This window comes from Oncorhynchus mykiss, chromosome 6 (assembly GCF_057628025.1).
Source record: "Oncorhynchus mykiss isolate SJ-2025 chromosome 6, ASM5762802v1, whole genome shotgun sequence".
In the NCBI taxonomy this organism is placed as follows: domain Eukaryota; kingdom Metazoa; phylum Chordata; class Actinopteri; order Salmoniformes; family Salmonidae; genus Oncorhynchus; species Oncorhynchus mykiss.
The window spans coordinates 30,330,220-30,352,953 of NC_143027.1; the positions used below are offsets into that span (position 1 = coordinate 30,330,220).

The 22,734-nt window shown below is 41.4% G+C and overlaps 3 protein-coding genes across 16 annotated transcripts in view; 2 read left to right on the forward strand and 1 right to left on the reverse strand.

Annotated features, from left to right (window-relative positions):
• LOC110526722 (smoothelin) overlaps positions 1–4,056 on the forward strand; it is an 88,501-nt gene extending 84,445 nt beyond the window's left edge. For 8 of the 14 annotated variants that reach the window (XM_090237558.1, XM_090237560.1, XM_036979814.2 and 5 more), the window contains one exon: positions 138–4,056. In XM_090237558.1, coding sequence (XP_090093684.1) covers positions 138–309 — 172 coding nt within the window. In that variant the 3' untranslated portion in view covers positions 310–4,056. The remainder of the gene's footprint in view (positions 1–137) is intronic. The other 6 variants (XM_090237559.1, XM_090237562.1, XM_090237564.1 and 3 more) reach the window with 1 other exon arrangement.
• On the reverse strand, positions 1,870–8,998 carry LOC110525706 (selenoprotein M). Its single transcript, XM_090237575.1, has one exon. It carries the CDS (start codon positions 4,825–4,827, stop codon positions 4,570–4,572), a length of 258 nt encoding a protein of 85 aa, XP_090093701.1. The 5' UTR covers positions 4,828–8,998; the 3' UTR covers positions 1,870–4,569.
• A 3,517-nt stretch (positions 8,999–12,515) lies between these two features.
• Positions 12,516–22,734, forward strand: part of LOC110525707 (inositol polyphosphate 5-phosphatase K) — a 41,117-nt gene continuing 30,898 nt past the window's right edge. The window contains exon 1 of the mRNA XM_090237573.1: positions 12,516–13,116. The gene's annotated coding sequence lies outside the window, so the exon portion shown is untranslated. The remainder of the gene's footprint in view (positions 13,117–22,734) is intronic.

The following is a 22,734-nucleotide window of genomic DNA, read 5'->3' on the forward strand; positions in this document are numbered from 1 at the left end:
CAGCTTTTGTGAGGAGCAGTGTTTGTGGAGAGAATGTCATATTTTATCCTTACCATCACTCTGTTCATCTCTCTCTTTCGCCATCTCCCCACCTCTCCCTTTCTCCATCTCACCATCTCTCCATCTCCGTTCCTTAGGGAATGTGCCAACTGCATGCCCCTTCTGGAGGTGGAGGACATGATGATCATGGGGAGGAAGCCTGACTCCAAGTGTGTGTTCACCTACGTGCAGTCACTGGTCAACCACCTGCGCAGGCACGAGATGAATCTCGCCAAGGCCTTTGCCAAACTCCAGGGCACCGACTTCTGATCTGCCCCTGAGCTCACAGTGTGTCCTCTCCCATCGCACCACTATACTGTACCCCTCTTGTCCTCCTGAGCCCTGTCCCTCAACACCACCCCTGTCCCAACAGGCTGACAGCAGCCCAGACTCTGAGTGAGGGGTGTTACTGATTTGCACATTTCTAATGGCCAACGACGGAAGAGTGTTTGTGTAGGAGTGTCTATCTCTCATGATTATCTTTGTTGACAGTGGTGGCATGTCAGACAGAAATTCCCCTCCTCTGGACACACATTTGTTCAGGCTGTGCGAACCTTCCCAAAGGAAAACTCCAACGTTTTCATTATAGAGAATCTTTTTAAGCTTTAATTGATACGTTATACTGAAATGAAGTTGTAGTCTATCAGTAGGCAATTCTATTCATGCTTTGGAAGTCCTAGGGTTATGGCACCAACAAAACCCTGCATGAAATGAACATGAGAAAAATATGCATTTTATTGTACTCACTCACTCACCTTAATGCCTACATGTTTTTTCTGTGACAATTGTAAGATGTTACTCAAGCTGTTGGTGATTATGAAGAAAATGAATATGCATCTGTTTTATATTCCTTCAGTCCCCACTCTGGTTCTGTTTTTAGGTGTTAACAAATCTACTTGCTTTTTAAAACACATCTACTTGAATTGTTTTAAATAGTCCTTATTATTTCTATTTTGTTGTTAATAATTATCATTATTTAAGTTTATTCATAAGCACTGGTATGGAGGGATGTTATTCAGTCATTGTGTTATATAGTAGTTAGCATTATGACATTGGTGGATCTGTTTGTACAGCCCTATGCTGAGTAAGAACCATATCTGAATCTACAAACCCAGATGACGTTAAAGCCATACTAGGTTGTAATAGCAATTTTCTAATACTGAAATGTTAAAGCCAGACTAGGTTGTAATAGCCATTTTCTAATACTGAGATGTTAAAGCCAGACTAGGTTGTAATAGCCATTTTCTAATACTGAGATGTTAAAGCCAGACTAGGTTGTAATAGCCATTTTCTAATACTGAGATGTTAAAGCCAGACTAGGTTGTAATAGCCATTTTCTAATACTGAGATGTTAAAGCCAGACTAGGTTGTAATAGCCATTTTCTAATACTGAGATGTTAAAGCCAGACTAGGTTGTAATAGCCATTTTCTAATACTGAGATGTTAAAGCCAGACTAGGTTGTAATAGCCATTTTCTAATACTGAGATGTTATGAAAGTAGTTGTGTAACTATAATTAATTGTGTATTTACACCACTCATATTTACATCATTTTGGTCAAAGTGGAGAAACACCAGTGTTGAAAAGTAGGTTCCAAGTGCTTCTCAAACAGGTAAAATCACACATTGGTGTTGTTTCTAGATTATCATGTCTTTATTTCAGCTCTTCTCCCTGTCCTTGCCTCAGTTTGTTTCATTGGGGCATCAAAATAATCAGCATAGGGTTGTCACATTCATGTTTGAGATGCCAGCAAGAATAAGGCTGTGACCTCAACGATTTCCCTTCAAAATAAAAGCCCAGCAATGAAGATGGTATAAAAATAATACAAATGGTCGAAACACGTAACATTTTATTAGGACATTTTCTTTCCTAATAACATTTTTAAAATTTTGTTTAACAATATAAAAAAAGGAAAATAGTTTCCCAACGCCCATACGATCAGACTGAGCATTCAAATAGCCAAAATAGGCGCAGGAAAATAAATGATAAAAAATATTTTTCTTTAAATAAACACACAGAGTGATTTATTAGACAGAGTGATGATTTAAAAATACAATTAAAAAGACTGCATGGGGCTTTAAGGGCCACAAAATTAGCAGCCCTGACTGGGGTGTAAACTCTGTGGATTTGGAAACTAGAAGTGCTGTTGAGTAGAATGGACACCCCTTTTACTGCGACACAATGTACAGAACATTTTGTACAGTCCAAAAAATGATAGAACAGAAAAAAACATTGTTGACCATTTACGCATGAAAAAAGAGACATATATCATAGAAATACTTTAAATAATTATTTGTTTGATAATGTATAAAATATATTGATAATTGTGCACATTTTCCATAATTTTCTCCCTAGTTATTAATATACAAAGTATACAGGACAGGACTCAAAATCCGTGACCTGGAAGTGCTTAGTTATTTTTGCCAGATTCACAATGGTGTCACATTCACACTGCCAGCACCATATGCTTTGAAGTTTTGTTTCATGAGTGTTTCATTTCTATGAATCAAACCTATAGCCAGAACAAAGTTTATGGTAATGTGATTATTTGATTGAATATGAAAGGTTTGTTGGCGAGGCCAACTTCTCTTCTCTACATCCTTTGGCCCAATGAAGGCTGGCTTTCAGCTCAGTCGATTCTATGACCGATGAACAGGAGAGTATTACTGATAAAGGCTAAATGTACTTTATTTCCAATGTATATTTTCTGAACTTAAGTGAAGAAAAAATATATATATATTCCATTATATATTATGATTTATATATCAAGAATTGTAATACTTTTCAGTTAGATTTAGAACTGGTTTTGATGTAATGAACTGCTTTGTTCTCTGTACATCTGTAATAGAGACTTGAGAAAGTTACACTTTTTCAATATTCCGCTCCTGCCAATTTGGCAATCAGAGAGAGCTTTCTCAAACTAGTGAATCCTGTACTGTACATACAGTGCATTCAGAAAGTATTCAGACCCCTTGACTTTTCACACATTTTGTTATGTTGCAGCCTTATTCTAAAATTGATTAAATAAATACAAATTCTCAGCAATCTACACACAATACCCCATGATGACAAAGCAATAGCAGGTTGGTAGAAATGTTTGCACATGTATAAAAAGAAGAAACATGAGTATTCAGATCCTTTGCTATGAGACTCGAAATTGAGCTCAGGTGCATCCTGTTTCCATTGATCATCCTTGAAATGTCAGGCTCGAGGGAAAGATGAACAGAGCAAAGTACAAAGATATCCTTGATGAAAACATGCTCCAGAGCACTCAGGACCTCAGACTAGGGCGAAGGTTCACCTTCCAACAGGACAACAACCCTAAGCACACAGCCAAAACAACACAGGAGTGGCTTCTGGACAAGTCTCTGAATGTCCTTGAGTGGCCCAGCCAGAGCCCATACTTGAACCCAGTCAAACATCTCTGGAGAGACCTGAAAATAGCTGTGCAGCTATTCTCCCCATCCAACCTGACAGAGCTTGAGCAGATCTGCAGAGAAGATTGGGAGAATCTCCCCAAATACAGGTGTTTGTAGCGTCATACCCAAGAAGACTCAAGGCTGTAATCGCTGCCAAAGGTGCTTCAACAAAGTACTGAGTAAAGTGTCTGAATACATTTGCAAAAATGTCTAAAAACCTGTTTTTCCTTTGTCATTGTGAGGTATTGTGTGTAGATCTCATACATTTTAGAATAAGGGTGTAACGTAACAAAATGTGAATGCACTGTACATGCTTGGACACATTATAATTCCTTGTTTTTGTAGAAGAGTACTGGCCCCCCCTCAGAGCCTGGTTCCTCTCTAGGTTTCTTCCGAGGTTCCTGCTTTTCAAGGGAGTTTTTCCTAGCCACTGTGCTTCTACATCTGCATTGCTTGCTGTTTGGGGTTTTAGGCTGGGATTCTGTATAAGATCTTTGTGACATCTTTTTACATCTGCTGATGTAAAAAGGGCTTTATAAATACATTTGTACTCTACAATTAAATGTAAATTAACAATTAAAACCAATTTAAGTTCTAAATATTTGTTGTTGATTGTTTGTCTTTAATTTGTCTGTTACTGTAAAAAAAAACAATTGTGTGTGTTTGCAATGGGAATTTGTTTTTAGAATGGATAGTCTAGAAATGGCAAATGGATGGTATACACATTTTCAAAAATATTGAGTGACACATTTTTCTTTTACAACTATTTGTCATCCCCTTCACTTGAATCCCCTTGTGCCTAAGCCCCACACACCAGGCATCATTCAGTTCCACAGTGTACAGGAAGTCATTTTACACACGAGATCAGCAGAGAGACCCCATACTTGACACTTTGTGGTAAATCATACGCATCACCAGAAATAAATGGACAAACAGCAGGAAAAATGTACATGCAATTTTAGTGTGACCTTCAAAACATTTTCTGAGGCTACAGAGACTGTTCCCTCAAGTGCTAATCCAGGACCTGCTTGTCATTCTGATCCAAAACCTTTCTGTTATGAGATGCAGAAACAAACTGGTCTTGGACCAGACCTGGAGGAGAGTAGCCTTGTCTATCCAGGTCCACACTCCTCTTTACTGCTGTGAGGGTTATAGGTCATAGTGTTTGGCCTCTCCGCCTCTCCGTGGACTCTGAGGAAGCGTTGTCTGGGGGGGGCTGAGGAGGGGGAGGACTGGGATTTGGGGGTGCCTTTGAAGGGGCTGTCCTTGGCGGGGGAGAAGCAGAACTCCACTGGGATCACATCCTCAGGTTGAGCCTTCTTGTAGAAGCCCAACTTCTCCAGCAGCTCGCTGATCTCAGAGCAGGCCATGTCAGACAGGGCGATGCACTGAACAGGGCAGTCATACAGGTGAGAAGCATATCCTCACAAGAACTCTCTATACCCTATTCTTTCACAAGATATATCATTGCACAAATAGGTTTTTCATACAATTTCTGTGCAATGGTAGGCCCACCCTTTACATGCTTGCATCTCTATGACAAATCTTTTATTAACCATTATAGCTCACTAGTGAGAACCTACAAACAGCACAGAAAATTATTAACACCAGAGATGTGATAAAGATACATTAAAACTTCAGTGTGTTTCAGCAGCTCACCTACGTCCAGATCTTCATAGTAGTGGTTAAGGAGGACAAGCTCAGGTTTGGCCCTAGGGATGTGCTACATTACCAGGTTATGGCTGGGGTGGCATGGGTCAGGGGTCACAAACATAAAAAGAAGGCAAACAGGGAAATGCAATGCCCGTGGACAGGCTTCTGACACCCCAGTCCAGGACAACTTCCCTCACGCCCCAGTACCCTGCCTGCTGTCTTGTCAGACTAGCTATACTGAGCAAAAATATTAATGTAGCATGTAAAGTGTTGGTCCCATGTTTCATGAGCTGAATATATATAAGATCCCAGAATGTTCCATGCACACACAAGCTTATTTCGCTAGTGAGCATTTCTCATTTGCCAAGATATTCCATCCACGTGACAGGTGTGGCATATCAAGAAGATGATTAAACTGCATGTTCATTACACAGGTGCACCTTGTGTTAGGGACAATAAAAGGCCACTGTAAAATGTGCAGTTGCCACAGATGTCTCAAGTTTTGAGGTAGCATGCAATTGGAATGCTAACTGCAGGAATGTCCACCAGAGCTGCTGCCAGAGAATTTCATGTTTATTTCTCTACCATAAGCTGCCTCCAATGTCGTTATAGAGAATTTGGCAGTAGGTCCAACCGGCTTCACAACCGCATACCACATGTAACCACGCCAGCCCAGGAATTCCACATCCAGCTTCTTCACCTGCGGGATCATCTGAGACCACCCATCCGGATAGCTGATGAAACTGTGGGTTTGCACAAGTGAAGAATTTCTGCACTAACTGTCAGAAACCGTCTCAGGGAAGCTCATCTGCGTGCTCGTTGTCCACACCAGTGTCTTGACCTGACTGCTGTTCGGTATCGTGACTGACTTCAGTGGGCAAATTCTCCCCTTCAATGGCCACTGGCATGCTGGAGAAGTGTGTTTTTCACGGATGAATCCCGGTTTCAACTGTACAGAGCAGATGTCAGACAGCGTGTATGGCATCGTGTGGGCGAGTGGTTTGCTGATGTCAACTTTGTGAACAGAGTGCCCATAGTGGCAGGCCTAATCGCCCCAACATCAGTGCCCGACCTCATTAATTCTCTTGTAGCTGAATGGAGGCAAGTCCACGCAGCAATGTTACAACATCTAGTGGAAAGCCTTCCCAGAAGAGTGGAAGCTGTTATAGCAGCAAAAGAGGGACCAACTCCACATTAAATCCCATGATTTTGGAATGAGATGTTCGACGAACAGGTGTCCACATACTTTTGGTCATGTAGTGTAGTTTATAAATCAGTGAAAAGGCTGTTATTGATTTATTCTAAGGTGGCTAAATCAGATATAAACATGGTCAACAAGTTAATCCAGACCTTATCCAGTGCATGGCTTCCATATCACGGCAGAGCCCCTACCTACCACATCTCTGCACGTCTGCCATCACAAGCACCAAAATGAAAAAGATTCTAAAGAGGAATATCCTGGATCACAAAGGCTTTGACCTGAGGGAAGAAGAGTGTATGATGAGTGTATCTCTTTTTTGGGCTTTTTTGGGCAAACCGCCATACATTTTACAAATCCATCAGCACTTGGAATACATCAATCAACAAACCTATACAAGGTTGGCTGGAGTGGTGTAAAGCTCGCCGCCATTGGACTCTTGAGCAGTGGAAACGTGTTTCTAGAGTGATGAATCACGCTTCACCATCTGGCAGTCGGACAGACAAATCTGGGTTTGGCGGATGCCAGGAGAATGCTAGCCTCCCCTATGCATAGTAGCAACTGTAAAGTTTGGTGGATGAGGAATAATTTGTTTACAATAACCATAGAATAGATTAGAATATATGAACACAACTGCATACGATATCCTACCTCCAGCTTTGCTTCTGCGAGACCATCCAGTTTCTTCAGATCTACATCATAAACCGACACACAGTGAAATAAGCTGGCAAAAATGAATATAAAAACATAATTTCCTTTGATTCCTGCGCGGCGAGTAGATTTGTGCAGAGCAGACGGTCTTGCTCTTTCGGATTCGTGCCGAGCAGACGGTCTTGCTCATTTGGTCTTGCAGCAGGTACTCATGAAAAACACAATGTGCTACTCTAAGGTAATGTTCAACTACTGTCTAGTCTGGACCCTTTGCCACGTCAAATGCATTCCTGGGCCACATTCAGTTGCAAAACGTTTTTGAACGTTGCAGATAGAAATCCCATTAATAGAGTTGCCGTGATTCCTTATTCTACATATTGGAGTGGCATGTTTGTTCTACATAGCATATTTACAGTGCATTTGGAAAGTATTCAGACCCCTTGAATTTTTCCACATTCCACACACAAATCATTAGCAGCAGGGAGCAGGGTGGGATAAATGAACCATTCTAGCGCAGGCGTTCCGCTAGCGGAACCCCTCGACAACATTCCGCTGAAACGGCAGTGTGCGAAATTCCAAAATATTTTTTAGAAATATGCAACTTTCACAAATGAACAAGTCCAATACAGCAAATGAAAGATAAACTTCTTGTTAATCTATCCATCATGTCCGATTTCAAAAAGGTTTTACAGCGAAAGCACAACATATGATTATGTTAGGTCAGAACCAAGTCATAAAAACACACAGCCATTTTTCCAGACAAAGATAGGAGTCACAAAAAGCAGAAATATAGATCAAATTAATCACTAACCCTTGATGATCTCCATCAGATGACACTCATAGGACATCATGTTACACAATACATGTTTGTTTTGTTCGATAATGTGCATATTTATATCCAAAAATCTCAGTTTACATTGGAGCGTTACGTGCAGTAATGTTTTGATTCCAAAACATCCGGTGATTTTGCAGAGAGCCACATCAAATCCCAGAAATAGTCATAATAAACATTGATAAAAGATACAAGTATAATTCACAGAGTTAAAGATAGACTTCTCCTTAATGCAACCGCTGTGTCAGATTTCAAAAAAACTTTATGGAAAAAGCATAATCTGAGTACGGCGCTCAGAGCCCAATCCAGCCAAAGAAATATCCACCATGTTGGAGTCAACAGAAGTTAGAAATAACATTATAAATATTAACTTACCTTTGATGGTCTTCATCAGAATCCACTCCCAGGAATCCCAGTTCGACAATAAATGACTGATTTGTTCCATAAAGTCCATCATTTATGTCCAAATAGCCACTTGTTGTTAGCGTGTTCAGCCCAGTAATCCATCTTCATGAGGCGCGAGCACTACGTCCAGACAAAAACTTGAAAAGTTCCGTTACAGGTCGTAGAAACAAGTCAAACGATGTATGGAATCAATCTTTAGGATGTTTTTAACATAAAACTTCAATAATGTTCCAACCAGAGAATTCCATTGTCTGTAGAAAAGCACTGGAATGAGAGCGAACTCTGTCAGGTCCGCGCGTCACGAGCCTGAAACACTCTGCCAGAACACTGACTCATTCAGCTCCCATTCCCCCCTCCTTTATAACAGAAGCCTGAAACAAGTTATTAAAGACGGTTGACATCTAGTGGAAGCCTTAGGAAGTGCAACTTGACCCCATAGACACTGTATATTCGGTAGGCCAAGCTTTGAAAAACTTGTGGTAATTAGCATGCAGGCACCCACTTGAATACATCACACTGGGCACACACTGGTTGAATCAATGTTGTTTCAACATAATGTTAACAAAATTACGTTGAACCAACATGGAATAGATGTTGAATTGATTGTCTGTTCCCACTGGGATAGGACTAGCCTCTGCTCTTCAATCAAATAGCTTTCTTAGAAGAAAAGCCTGTAGGGCTCGCAAGGGAAATAGTGCCAGATTAAGACAAAAAATAAAAAGAAACATATAACAAATCAAAATAAACTAGTGCACCTGATAAGGCATCCACAAATCTTTTGCCGTGATACCAGCTCTTTTGCCAGTGCTGACTAAACAAAATACCAAACCGTGCCTACCTGATGTAAGGGACACAAAGTAAACCTGATAGTAAGAGCAGCAAAGGCTTCTCTGAAGCTCTGAAAAATACAAACATAATTATACCCCGGCTCATTTACAAAATAGCAATACCAAAACTTTTATACTTTATTAAATACACAACATTATCAAATAGATTCAATTCACATTATACAAGCAATGCTGGTAGGCTATACTTTCCCGGCCTACACAACCAACAAATCGGTGTCAATAGCACACCTTGCAGACAGCGTTGATCATGTCACTGAAACACAAATCGTTGATTTACATGATGGCTGTCATATACTTTAGCAAGTGGTAAAACATTCACAGAACCAGAAACCAAAGTTAGCTTACCCAAAGTTTGACAAACTTTCATAAACACAGTCAAAAGGTGTGAACGGGGAATGTGCACCCTTTGCTGTCCTCTGGGGTGGAACCAATACTCCCCCTAATAAGTACGCTTTAGTTATATATGCACATTGCTCAACTCATCTCATAGCAGCCGCTAGGTGCCACTGGCTACACTCATTTTACCAAACAAAAGTGGGTCAGACTGTTGAAATGACAGATTGTACCTTTAAACAGTAGCTAATTGGTGGGTAAACAAGTGAGAATAATAAAGTTTACAGGTGCTATGCCCCATGGCAACATTGGGGATAGAACTGAGCCAGACTCATCCACCACAATAAATGGGGGAAGGTCATGAATTTTACAGAGGTTTTACACTGTCATTCAGGAAGTCGTACAGTAGGCCGTATGTGGTGGACAGGAACCCTGGGATGTTGCCTTGGTAACTTAATGTTGCTCGTAATCACAGCTTCAGAACAAGGTTATATGTGGTGTCATGATGTTGGCCTGGGGTAGGTTTATGACAGTCATAAATACCTCTTCCCCCCTTTTTCCTCTCTCTACCCTACTGAAGTGACATTTGAAAAAACCCTTGGTTGACATAGATTCTGGGAACATCAGAAGGTGGGGGGAAATTAACTATATTCTGGTAATCCGACCAATTGAACATATGCGGTGGTACTTAATGAATATGATGTCAGTTCGGTTGTCATCTGAGACATTCTCCTCAATGATAGGATGACATAAACTCTACAGTGGAAAGTCTACGCATCAGAGTTATCGGATTCACATGGAATTGTTGTTCAATTTAAATGTTTGAATATAAAATTATTGGTGAAGAGATTAAATGTAATTTTAGCTTCCAAATTAGAGATTTGGCTTTTCATAATGTTAGGGCTCTTCTCAAATCAGTGCCCCCCCCTGTGAAGAGACATGGGTTATAAAACTTTCCACACACCCTTCTTGCTCCACTATATAAAGCCTTGACGGAAATGTAACCTGCTGTTCCAAGTACGTGAGGTCTGCAGCCTCTGCTTTAAAGGACTAACATGTCAACTACAGAACTAAGCCAACCTCAGCATGAGCTTTGGTTGCGAATGGTATGAACTTTGAACTCTTATTCACTACAGTAGTGATACCTCCTATCCGTTGAGTTAGCAACAGCAGCTGCAAACGCGGGCTAGGAAAGAACAGACAGAGTATCCCGTCTACCATACAACGACGTTACTACAACGTATCCAATTGACAACCAGAGACATTCTTCAAAGGACAAAGGACTCGGTTTGGCAACACGGCCATCCATCTACCACCAACCTACCGAAGTGCAGCTCAGAGTAAATATTTATTGCATTTTCCTTTTCCAAATGGGCAGTAATTTAGAATGCATAAGATACTGTATTTACGATAGCACAGCTTCTCCCGTTGTCCCTCAATCTTCCCGCTCTTTCACTCAAACCCAGCCCCCTTTCTTTTGTGTAACCAGCTGTCATATCTGTTCCGCCCGCTAGGGTCGTTTTCCTTTATGACGTAATTTGTAATCAAGGTATAATTCATTCCTTGTATATGTAATTCTGTGTGATTAGTTAGGTATTTAGTAAATAAATAATTAAACCCATTTTTTTATTGCTGATTCAACTTGTTAGCCAGGGTTCGTGAAGACAACCAAGAATTTACAACTTTCAGATGAGACTGAATCAAGGTGACGATTAATATTGACTGCTATTGATGTAAAATATTACTAGATCTTTAAGAGTTTATTCGGAAGATAACAGCTCTATAAATATTATTTTGTGGTGCCCCGACTCTCTAGTTAATTACATTTACATGATTAGGTCAATCAGGTAATATTAATTGCGGAGAAAGGATTTTATAGAATAGCATGTCATACCACTTAATCCGGCATAGCCAAAGACACGACAGTGTCTTAGCTCATTAAAAGTGATAATTTTATTAGTGTTGATGCTGACGTTAGGATTCTGTTTTTTAAAGGTTTATTAAACCTGGAGTCTATTTAGTGTCATTTCAGCTCCGAGATTCATAGCTATTTGTCATAGGATATACACAGTGCTTATGCATACAGACAGTGGGTAAACCTATTCATGAACATGAATAATTAATCATTTTCAATTATGAATGCCTGTCTCCTAGTTGCATTTCAAATGATCTCTGTATTGTCACTAGAAAAGCAAAGCTCATTAAAAGCTCATTAAAAGTGATCATTTTATTAGTGTTGATGCTGACGTTAGGATTCTGTTTTTTAAAGGTTTATTAAACCTGGAGTAAATTTAGTGTCATTTCAGCTCAGAGATTCATAGCTATTTGTCATAGGATATACACAGTGCTTATGCATACAGACAGTGGGTAAACCTATTCATGAATATGAATAATTAATCATTTTCAATTATGAATGCCTGTCTCCTAGTTGCATTGCAAATTATCTCTGTATTGTCACTAGAAAAGCAGAGCTTGTATTCTGTGACCAATATGGCATAGGCCTACTCCACTATAATTTTACGTTATTGTCATTTTAATAGATGGTGGACATATGTTTAATGATAATATATTTTGCAATATTATAATCCTGTCGCTTTAAATGAGACATTCTATTCCCTCATTATCAAGAGCTTGATGGTGTAGCTCGGGCCCGAAGTAATTCTTTATTGTGTAGTTCGTGGGAACTGAAGTGTAGCCTACTGCCTCTCCTAACTGAGAAACACTCAGAAACACAAGAAGTCCACACTCGGCCCATGTTTACATAATAGGCCACATGAGACATAACAAAACCTGCTCTAGTATCAATATGACATTTAAATATGGATACGTCGCGCGCGCGTATGGAGTCTTTGAATGCACGTGTAGAATGGTGGGCGGCCTGTAGCCTAGGTATACAGACCCCTTAGAGGGGGTATAGACTAGCCCTTGGACACGGAATGGACTGAATGTAATACATTGTAAATAAGAGGTATCAAGGCACATTTATTATATTGTTCAAAATAAAATACGAATATTGTAAAGATGCGCAAAGACGCACGTTCCACCTTGCCAAATTGCACGACATTGAGCAACCTTCACGGTTCCATTTCTGTAAAGAGCCAGTTCACAAATCTAACCGCTGTGCGGCGGTAAAGCTCCACAATCGCTACTGTAGGCTGTCTGAGTAGCTACTCATCATCAACAGAGCAACGCGTAGTCGTAGTGGACGTTTGCGTACGGAACCGGCCGAAAGAGTGTTCACATTCACAATTTAAAGGGCAAAGGCTACCAAACAGTCCAAGAAATAACAGTTTAATCGACGCAGTACTTGCATTCGTCGTGTAACCGTTTTATCATTCAGACTATAAACTGATAAGCGCAACGGGTGAATATGGACGTACGCCTGGTTTGTTTATGAAATGTAGCCTATCTTTTTCTCGTGAGCGTGGATTTGGAACCTTGCAAAAGTTCACTTGGTAGCTCATCTGCTCGCCAGTGTGGAACGGGCTGTGATGTCGATGGTTTCATTTGAAGAACGTCAGGCAGGTCTGATATTATAACAGTATTGTAACGTGGAAGGCTATTTAAACCTCATCCTCTGACAAGGCGTAAATACAGTAATAGCTCAGACCTATTCATCCCCAGGAGAGGTTGCGCCGAACAAGCATCAGGCGATACTCTAAATTAACTAACCAATCCTTCAATCGGAGGGTTTATCTCGTCGCCTGTCATCCTTTCATCTGTGATATTGACTGAACAGGTAATTTAGTTCTGTAACTGTGTTATAGTAAAGACACGTCATTGCATGCTGCCGCCAATTCTAGACGTTTACATTTTAGGCATTTAGCAGACGCTGTTATCCAGAGTGACTTACAGTAGTGAGTGCATATGTTTTCATATTTGTTCGTATTATATTATTTCTGATGTTTCATGTATTTAATCTGGTGTCCTCTGACTCACTGTAACATCCAGAGTTATTACCTAACATAACCATGACCACTACAAGCTCTACAGTAAAAAAATAAAATAAAAAAAATACATCTAGCCCACTTGATGGTAGGGTACTAGGGGGTAACTGACCCCCCCCCCCCCCCACACACACACATTTAATTCACATGAAGGCCACAAGATGTCACCAAATTATTTTCCCAACACTTTCCCTGGTTGCCACTATTCTTGCTCAACAAAACATTTCCTCCATATCATCACAACGTTTTTGTGGTAAATTGATCAAATTTTTTGAAATTGTGTTTTTTTAAAAACATTTTTAGCGTTTTTTACATTTTTTAAGTAGGAAAGCCTTAAGATATATAGTCCACTTGTTTAAACAGAAAAATAAAGATACTTTTTGAGTAAAGTAATATGTTGGATGAGTGTGTTGGGGGCAACTCACCCACATCCCCCCCGGGGGCTAGTTACCCCTTTATGGTTATGAATGTGCTTCTACCTGTCATTGAGACAATGACTATCCCAGTTTGCACTAGTTTATGCTAACTTGCTAGCTAGCAACTTCACTAGCAGTAAACGCTAGCCAGCTAGCTCGTTAGCATAAACTGCTAGGAGCGCTAGCTAGCAACCTTACAACCAGATTGTTTATGTAAAACACATAAAAAGATAACGGTAACTTAATTGCAGTTGTAAATGTTTCCACTAGTGACTGATAGCTTTACAGTTAATGTTACTTTGTAGCCTTTAGCTATTTTACACAGCTATATATCTAGCTACATTTTTAAGGGAGAGCTTTTCAATTGGCATCTCTCCCCCTGTTTTCAGTCACGTGTTGGGACTGGATTAGGTGTGAGCAGTGCAGGAGGTGGGCTCGGGAGTTGTTCTCCAATTTTACTGGGTATAGTTTTATTTGAGACGTATCTACAAATCAATGTTACACTGAATTAATTACTTAAGTTATTGTTATTAAATGTTATATTCCAATGTTATTTAGTGTTATCAATTATATTCCATTCCAATATTATATTCCAATGAATACCTTTTTATATTAAAAACTGTAGAAAATCTTTTGCTCTTGAATGTCATTTTAAAGACTGCTGGGATTCAATCTTGATTTATTCCATATTTAGTGCAATTGTACATAATGGATTGTATAGAAAAGAAACAACAAAGAAAGAAAATGTATGTGCAGGTGAGTTAAAAAGAGGATCTTTACATCAAATCTCCTCATAGTGCGGATTTTAATGGTGACATATGCAACACCATTTCCTCCCATATTATATTTAAATAATTCAAATAAGACAACTAGACTTAGCTTTTAAGTATAACTTACTAAAGAATTTCTAAATAAAACGGATTACAGTGCCTTGCGAAAGTATTTGGCCCCCTTGAACTTTGCGACCTTTTGCCACATTTCAGGCTTCAAACAAAATGATATAAAACTGTATTTTTTTGTGAAGAATCAACAACAAGTGGGACACAATCATGAAGTGGAACGACATTTATTGGATATTTCAAACTTTTTTAACAAATCAAAAACTGAAAAATTGGGCGTGCAAAATTATTCAGCCCCCTTAAGTTAATACTTTGTAGCGCCACCTTTTGCTGCGATTACAGCTGTAAGTCGCTTGGGGTATGTCTCTATCAGTTTTGCACATCGAGAGACTGACATTTTTTCCCATTCCTCCTTGCAAAACAGCTCGAGCTCAGTGAGGTTGGATGGAGAGCATTTGTGAACAGCAGTTTTCAGTTCTTTCCACAGATTCTCGATTGGATTCAGGTCTGGACTTTGACTTGGCCATTCTAACACCTGGATATGTTTATTTTTGAACCATTCCATTGTAGATTTTGCTTTATGTTTTGGATCATCTTGTTGGAAGACAAATCTCCGTCCCAGTCTCAGGTCTTTTGCAGACTCCATCAGGTTTTCTTCCAGAATGGTCCTGTATTTGGCTCTATCCATCTTCCCATCAATTTTAACCATCTTCCCTGTCCCTGCTGAAGAAAAGCAGGCCCAAACCATGATGCTGCCACCACCATGTTTGACAGTGGGGATGGTGTGTTCAGCTGTGTTGCTTTTAAGCCAAACATAACGTTTTGCATTGTTGCCAAAAAGTTCCATTTTGGTTTCATCTGACCAGAGCACCTTCTTCCACATGTTTGGTGTGTCTCCCAGGTGGCTTGTGGCAAACTTTAAACAACACTTTTTATGGATATCTTTAAGAAATGGCTTTCTTCTTGCCACTCTTCCATAAAGGCCAGATTTGTGCAATATACAACTGATTGTTATCCTATGGACAGAGTCTCCCACCTCAGCTGTAGATCTCTGCAGTTCATCCAGAATGATCATGGGCCTCTTGGCTGCATCTCTGATCAGTCTTCTCCTGGTATGAGCTGAAAGTTTAGAGGGACGGCCAGGTCTTGGTAGATTTGCAGTGGTCTGATACTCCTTCCATTTCAATATTATCGCTTGCACAGTGCTCCTTGGGATGTTTAAAGCTTGGGAAATCTTTTTGTATCCAAATCCGACTTTAAACTTCTTCACAACAGTATCTCGGACCTGCCTGGTGTGTTCCTTGTTCTTCATGATGCTCTCTGCGCTTTTAACGGACCTCTGAGACTATCACAGTGCAGGTGCATTTATACGGAGACTTGATTACACACAGGTGGATTGTATTTATCATCATTAGTCATTTAGGTCAACATTGGATCATTCAGAGATCCTCACTGAACTTCTGGAGAGAGTTTGCTGCACTGAAAGTAAAGGGGCTGAATAATTTTGCACGCCCAATTTTTCAGTTTTTGATTTGTTAAAAAAGTTTGAAATATCCAATAAATGTCGTTCCACTTCATGATTGTGTCCCACTTGTTGTTGATTCTTCACAAAAAAATACAGTTTTATATCTTTATGTTTGAAGCTTGAAATGTGGCAAAAGGTCGCAAAGTTCAAGGGGGCCGAATACTTTCGCAAGGCACTGTAAATGATATTAACACACTTGTGTGAAACCCTTAATCTTCTACCCATTGGGGGGTGTCACAACCTGGCTTTTAGATGGTGACAAGCAAGGGAGTCTACACGTTGGCAGTTAAGGAGTAACAAAAATATTTATTTAAATAACTAACAAAGTGTAAAACTACAAAGGAAAACTAACCTGTGAAGTGTGAAAGTAGGCGTGTGAGGGTTTTTTAAATGTATTTTTTATTTCACCTTTATTTAACCAGGTAGGCTAGTTGAGAACAAGTTCTCATTTGCAACTGCGACCTGGCCAAGATAAAGCGTAGCAATTCGACACATACAACAACAGAGTTACACATGGAATAAACAAAACATACAGTCAATAATACAGTAGAACAAAAGAAAACAAAAAGTCTATATACAGTGAGTGCAAATGAGATAAGTTAAGGGAATAAATAGGCCATGGTGGCGAAGTAATTACAATATAGCAATTAAACACTGGAATGGTAGATCGGCAGAAGATGAATGTGCAGGTAGAGATACTGGGGTGCAAAGGAGCTAAATAAATAAATACCCGTATGGGGATGAGGTAGGTAGATAGATGGGCTGTTTACAGATGGGCTATGTACAGGTGCAGTGATCTGTAAACTGCTCTGACAGCTGGTGCTTAAATCTAGTGAGGGAGATGTGAGTCTCCAGCTTCAGAGATTTTTGCAATACTTTCCAGTCATGGGCAGCAGAGAACTGGAAGGAAAGACGACCAAAGGAGGAATTGGCTTTGGGGGTGACCGGTGAGATATACCTGCTGGAGCGCGTGCTACAAGTGGGTGCTGCTATGGTGACCAGTGAGCTGAGATAAGGCGGGGCTTTACCTAGCAGAGACTTGTAGATAACTTGTAGCCAGTGGGTTTGGCGACGAGTATGAAGCGAGGGCCAACCAACGAGAGCGTACAGGTCGCAATGGTGGGTAGTGTATGGGGCTTTGGTGACGAAACGGATGGCACTGTGATAGACTGCATCCAGTTTGTTGAGTAGAGTGTTGGAGGCTATTTTATAGATGACATCACCGAAGTCGAGGATCGGTAGGATGGGCAGTTTTACGAGGGTATGTTTGGCAGCATGAGTGAAGGATGCTTTGTTGTGATATAGGAAGCCTATTCTAGATTTAATTTTGGATTGGAGATGCTTAATGTGAGTCTGGAGGAGAGTTTATAGTCTAACCAGACACCCAGGTATTTGTAGTTGTCCACGTATTCTAAGTCAGAGCCGTCCAGAGTAGGGATGCTGGACGGGTGAGCAGGTGCGGGCAGTGATCGATTGAATAGCATGCATTTAGTTTTACTTGCGTTTAAGAGCAGTTAGAGGCCACGGAAGGAGAGTTGTATGGCATTGAAGCTCGTCTGGAGGTTCGTTAACACAGTGTCCAAGGAGGGGCCAGAAGTATACCGAATGGTGTCGTCTGCGTAGAGGTGGATCAGAGACTCACTAGCAGCAAGAGCGACATCATTGATGTATACAGAAAAGAGAGTCGGCCCGAGAATTGAACCCTGTGGCACACCCATAGAGACTGTCAGAGGTCTGGACAACAGGCCCTCCGATTTGACACACCGAACTCTATCAGAGAAGTAGTTGGTAAACCAGGCGAGGCAATCATTTGAGAAACCAAGACTGTCGAGTCTGCCAATAAGAATGTTGTGATTGACAGAGTCGAAAGCCTTGGCCAGGTCGATGAATACGGCTACACAGTAATGTCTCTTATCGATGGCGGTTATGTTGTTTAGAACCTTGCGTGTGGCTGAGGTGCACCCATGACCAGCTCTGAAACCAGATTGCATAGCGGAGAAGGTATGGTGGGATTCGAAATGGTCAGTAATCTGTTTTATAAATTGGCTTTCGAAGACCTTAGAAAGACAGGGTAGGATAGATATAGGTCTGTAGCAGTTTGGGTCTACAGTGTCACCCCCTTTGAAGAGGGGGATGACCGCATCAGCTTTCCAATCTTTGAGAATCTCAGACGATACGAAAGAGAGGTTGAACAGGCTAGTAATAGGGGTTGCAACAATTTCGGCAGATAATTTTAGAAAGAGAGGGTCCAGATTGTCTAGCCCGGCTGATTTGTAGGGATCCAGATGTTTCAGCTCTTTCAGAACATCAGCTATCTGGATTTGGGTAAAGGAGAAATGGTGGGGGCTTTGGCGGGTTGCTGTGGAGGGTGCCGGGCAGTTGACTGGGGTAGGGGTAGCCATGTGGAAAGCATGGCCAGCCGTAGAGAAATGCTTATTGGAATTCTCAATTATAGTGGATTTATCGGTGGTGACAGTGTTTCCTAGCCTCAGAGCAGTGGGCAGCTGGGAGGAGGTGCTCTTATTCTCCATGGACTTTACAGTGTCCCAGAACTTTTTTGAGTTAGTACCACAGGTTGCAAATTTCTGTTTGAAAAAGCTTGCCATAGCTTTAACTGCCTGTGTATATTTGTTCCTAACTTCCCTGAAAAGTTGCATATCACGGGGGCTATTCGATGCTAATGCAGAACGCCACAGGATGTTTTTGTACTGGTCAAGGGCAGACAGGTCTGGAGTGAACCAAGGACTATATCTATTCCTAGTTCTACATTTTTTGAGAGGGGCATGCTTATTTAAGATGGTGAGGAAGGCACTTTTAAAGAATATCCAGGCATCCTCTTCTGACGGTATGAGGTCAATGTCATTCCAAGATACCCCGGCCAGGTCGATTAGAAAGGCCTGCTCACAGAAGTGTTTCAGGGAGCGTTTGACAGTGATGAGGGGTGGTCGTTTGACCCACACCAATTACAGATGCAGGCAATGAGGCAGTGATCGCTGAGATGTTGATTGAAAACAGCAGAGGTCTATTTGGAGGGCGAATTAGTTAGGATGACATCTATGAGGGTGCCCGTGTTTACTGATTTGGGGTTGTACCTGGTAGGTTCACTGATAATCTGTGTGCGATTGAGGGCATCAAGTTTAGTAGGATGGCCGAGGTGTTAAGCATGTCCCAGTTTAGGTCACCTAGTAGCACGAGCTCAGAAGATAGATGGGGGGGGCAATCAGTTCACATATGGTATCGAGGGCACAGCTGGGGGCAGAGGGAGGTCTATAGCAAGCGTTAACAGTGAGAGACTTGTTTCTGGAAAGGTGATTTTTAGAAGTAGAAGCTCAAATTGTTTGGGTACAGACTTAGCCTGCAGAGTTCTGTATTACTATCTATCTTTGCAGTAGATTGCAACACTGCCTCCTTTGGCAGTTCTATCTTGGCGGAAAACGTTATAGTTAGCAATGGAGATTTCAGGGTTTTTGGTGGTTTTCCTAAGCCAGGATTCAGACACTGCTAAGACATCTGGGTTGGCAGAATGTGCTAAAGCAGTGAGTAAAACAAACTTAGGGAGTAGGCTTCTAATGTTAACATGCATGAAACCAAGGCTTTTACTTTTACAGAAGTCAACAAATGAGAGCACCTGGGGGGTGGGAGTGGAGCTAGGCACTGCAGGACCTGGATTAACCTCCACATCACCAGAGGAACAGAGGAGAAGTAGGATAAGGGTACGGCTAAAGACTATACGAACTGGCCGTCTAGCATGTTCAGAACAGAGAGTAAAAGGAGCAGGTTTCTGGGCACGATAGCATAGATTCAAGGCATAGTGTACAGACAAAGGTAAGGTAGGATGCGAGTACATTGGAGGTAAACCTAGGCATTGAGTAATGAATGCCGATGCTAACAAGCTAACAGTTAGTAGGTCGGGGCTAAACAAGCTAGCAGCTAGTAGACCGGGGCAAGCTAGCAGTTAGCAGGCTGGGTTAGCAAGCAAGCAGTTAGCATGGGCTAGCAGTTACAGACCGGGCAGGTAAGCTAGCAGTTAGCAGGCCTGGGGCCGGCAGCTAGCAGTTAGTAGACCGGGGCAAGGTGGCAGTTAACAGGTAGGGTTAGCAAGAAGTTAGCAGGGGCTAGCAGTTAGTAGACTGGGTTAGCAAGCAAGCAGTTAGCAGACAGGGTTAGCAAGCAAGCAGATAGCAGGGGCTAGAAAGTTAGCCTTTGGGGGATGTCGCGATGGGGGTAGGTCTGTTTTTGCCTCTTCGTGCGGTGATGTCGATAGACCAGTCGTGGAATTAGTAGGGTTCCAAGTAGCTCTAGGTAGCTAGCAGGCCTAGCTGGTTAGCATAATGGGCCTTCAGCGGGCGTCGCGCCTGAGGGGCCTGTTGGAGTCCTCGGGCAGATTATGACGGTATTCCAATCGTAGGGGATCTGCGGGCTTCCATGCCCAGTAACGGCTGTAGAAGGGGTCCGGATATTGTAGCCCAGGAGTATACTTTGGTGGTAGCAAAGGAGCCCTGGCCGGGCTAGCTTCAAGCTAATTGGTGCTTGTTCTGGGATGGAAACGCTAGCCAGGAGTAGTCATCCAGGATTGCGGTTAGCTAGTTGTGAAGATCCAGATGAACATTTTCAGTTTGCGGTAGGAATCCGTGGATAAAAATAACAGGTCCGTTATGCTCTGGTTAGAGTCACATTGTTCGAACTGATGAGAGTTTTCCGAGCGGAAGGTTAGCTGATGACTGCTGGCAATGGTTTGCTGACTGATAGCTAGTAGTTAGCTGGCTAGCTTCAGTTGAGGGATTCCAGTAAAGTAAATATACAGTGCCTTGCGAAAGTATTCGGCCCCCTTGAACTTTGCGACCTTTTGCCACATTTCAGGCTTCAAACATAAAGATATAAAACTGTATTTTTTGTGAAGAATCAACAACAAGTGGGACACAATCATGAAGTGGAACGACATTTATTGGATATTTCAAACTTTTTTAACAAATCAAAAACTGAAAAATTGGGCGTGCAAAATTATTCAGCCCCTTCACTTTCAGTGTAGCAAACTCTCTCCAGAAGTTCAGTGAGGATCTCTGAATGATCCAATGTTGACCTAAATGACTAATGATGATAAATACAATCCACCTGTGTGTAATCAAGTCTCCGTATAAATGCACCTGCACTGTGATAGTCTCAGAGGTCCGTTAAAAGCGCAGAGAGCATCATGAAGAACAAGGAACACACCAGGCAGGTCCGAGATACTGTTGTGAAGAAGTTTAAAGTCGGATTTGGATACAAAAAGATTTCCCAAGCTTTAAACATCCCAAGGAGCACTGTGCAAGCGATAATATTGAAATGGAAGGAGTATCAGACCACTGCAAATCTACCAAGACCTGGCCGTCCCTCTAAACTTTCAGCTCATACAAGGAGAAGACTGATCAGAGATGCAGCCAAGAGGCCCATGATCACTCTGGATGAACTGCAGAGATCTACAGCTGAGGTGGGAGACTCTGTCCATAGGACAACAATCAGTCGTATATTGCACAAATCTGGCCTTTATGGAAGAGTGGAAAGAAGAAAGCCATTTCTTAAAGATATCCATAAAAAGTGTTGTTTAAAGTTTGCCACAAGCCACCTGGGAGACACACCAAACATGTGGAAGAAGGTGCTCTGGTCAGATGAAACCAAAATTGAACTTTTTGGCAACAATGCAAAACGTTATGTTTGGCGTAAAAGCAACACAGCTGAACACACCATCCCCACTGTCAAACATGGTGGTGGCAGCATCATGGTTTGGGCCTGCTTTTCTTCAGCAGGGACAGGGAAGATGGTTAAAATTGATGGGAAGATGGATAGAGCCAAATACAGGACCATTCTGGAAGAAAACCTGATGGAGTCTGCAAAAGACCTGAGACTGGGACGGAGATTTGTCTTCCAACAAGACAATGATCCAAAACATAAAACAAAATCTACAATGGAATGGTTCAAAAATAAACATATCCAGGTGTTAGAATGGCCAAGTCAAAGTCCAGACCTGAATCCAATCGAGAATCTGTGGAACGAACTGAAAACTGCTGTTCACAAATGCTCTCCATCCAACCTCACTGAGCTCGAGCTGTTTTGCAAGGAGGAATGGGAAAAAATGTCAGTCTCTCGATGTGCAAAACTGATAGAGACATACCCCAAGCGACTTACAGCTGTAATCGCAGCAAAAGGTGGCGCTACAAAGTATTAACTTAAGGGGGCTGAATAATTTTGCACGCCCAATTTTTCAGTTTTTGATTTGTTAAAAAAGTTTGAAATATCCAATAAATGTCGTTCCACTTCATGATTGTGTCCCACTTGTTGTTGATTCTTCACAAAAAAATACAGTTTTATATCTTTATGTTTGAAGCCTGAAATGTGGCAAAAGGTCGCAAAGTTCAAGGGGGGCGAATACTTTCGCAAGGCACTGTAAATACTATAGGAAGAGAAAGCAGATCCACGCCACATTGGGTGAGGCGGGTTGCAGGAGAGTATTTAGATGTTGAGGTTTAGCAAAATATTTTAAAGGATATGCGACGAAAAAGATGTAAAACGATTTATACAAGGGACAGGACAAAGACGTCTGACTGCTACGCCATCTTGGATTCACATTCTCCTGGGTGTAATGGAGATGCATGG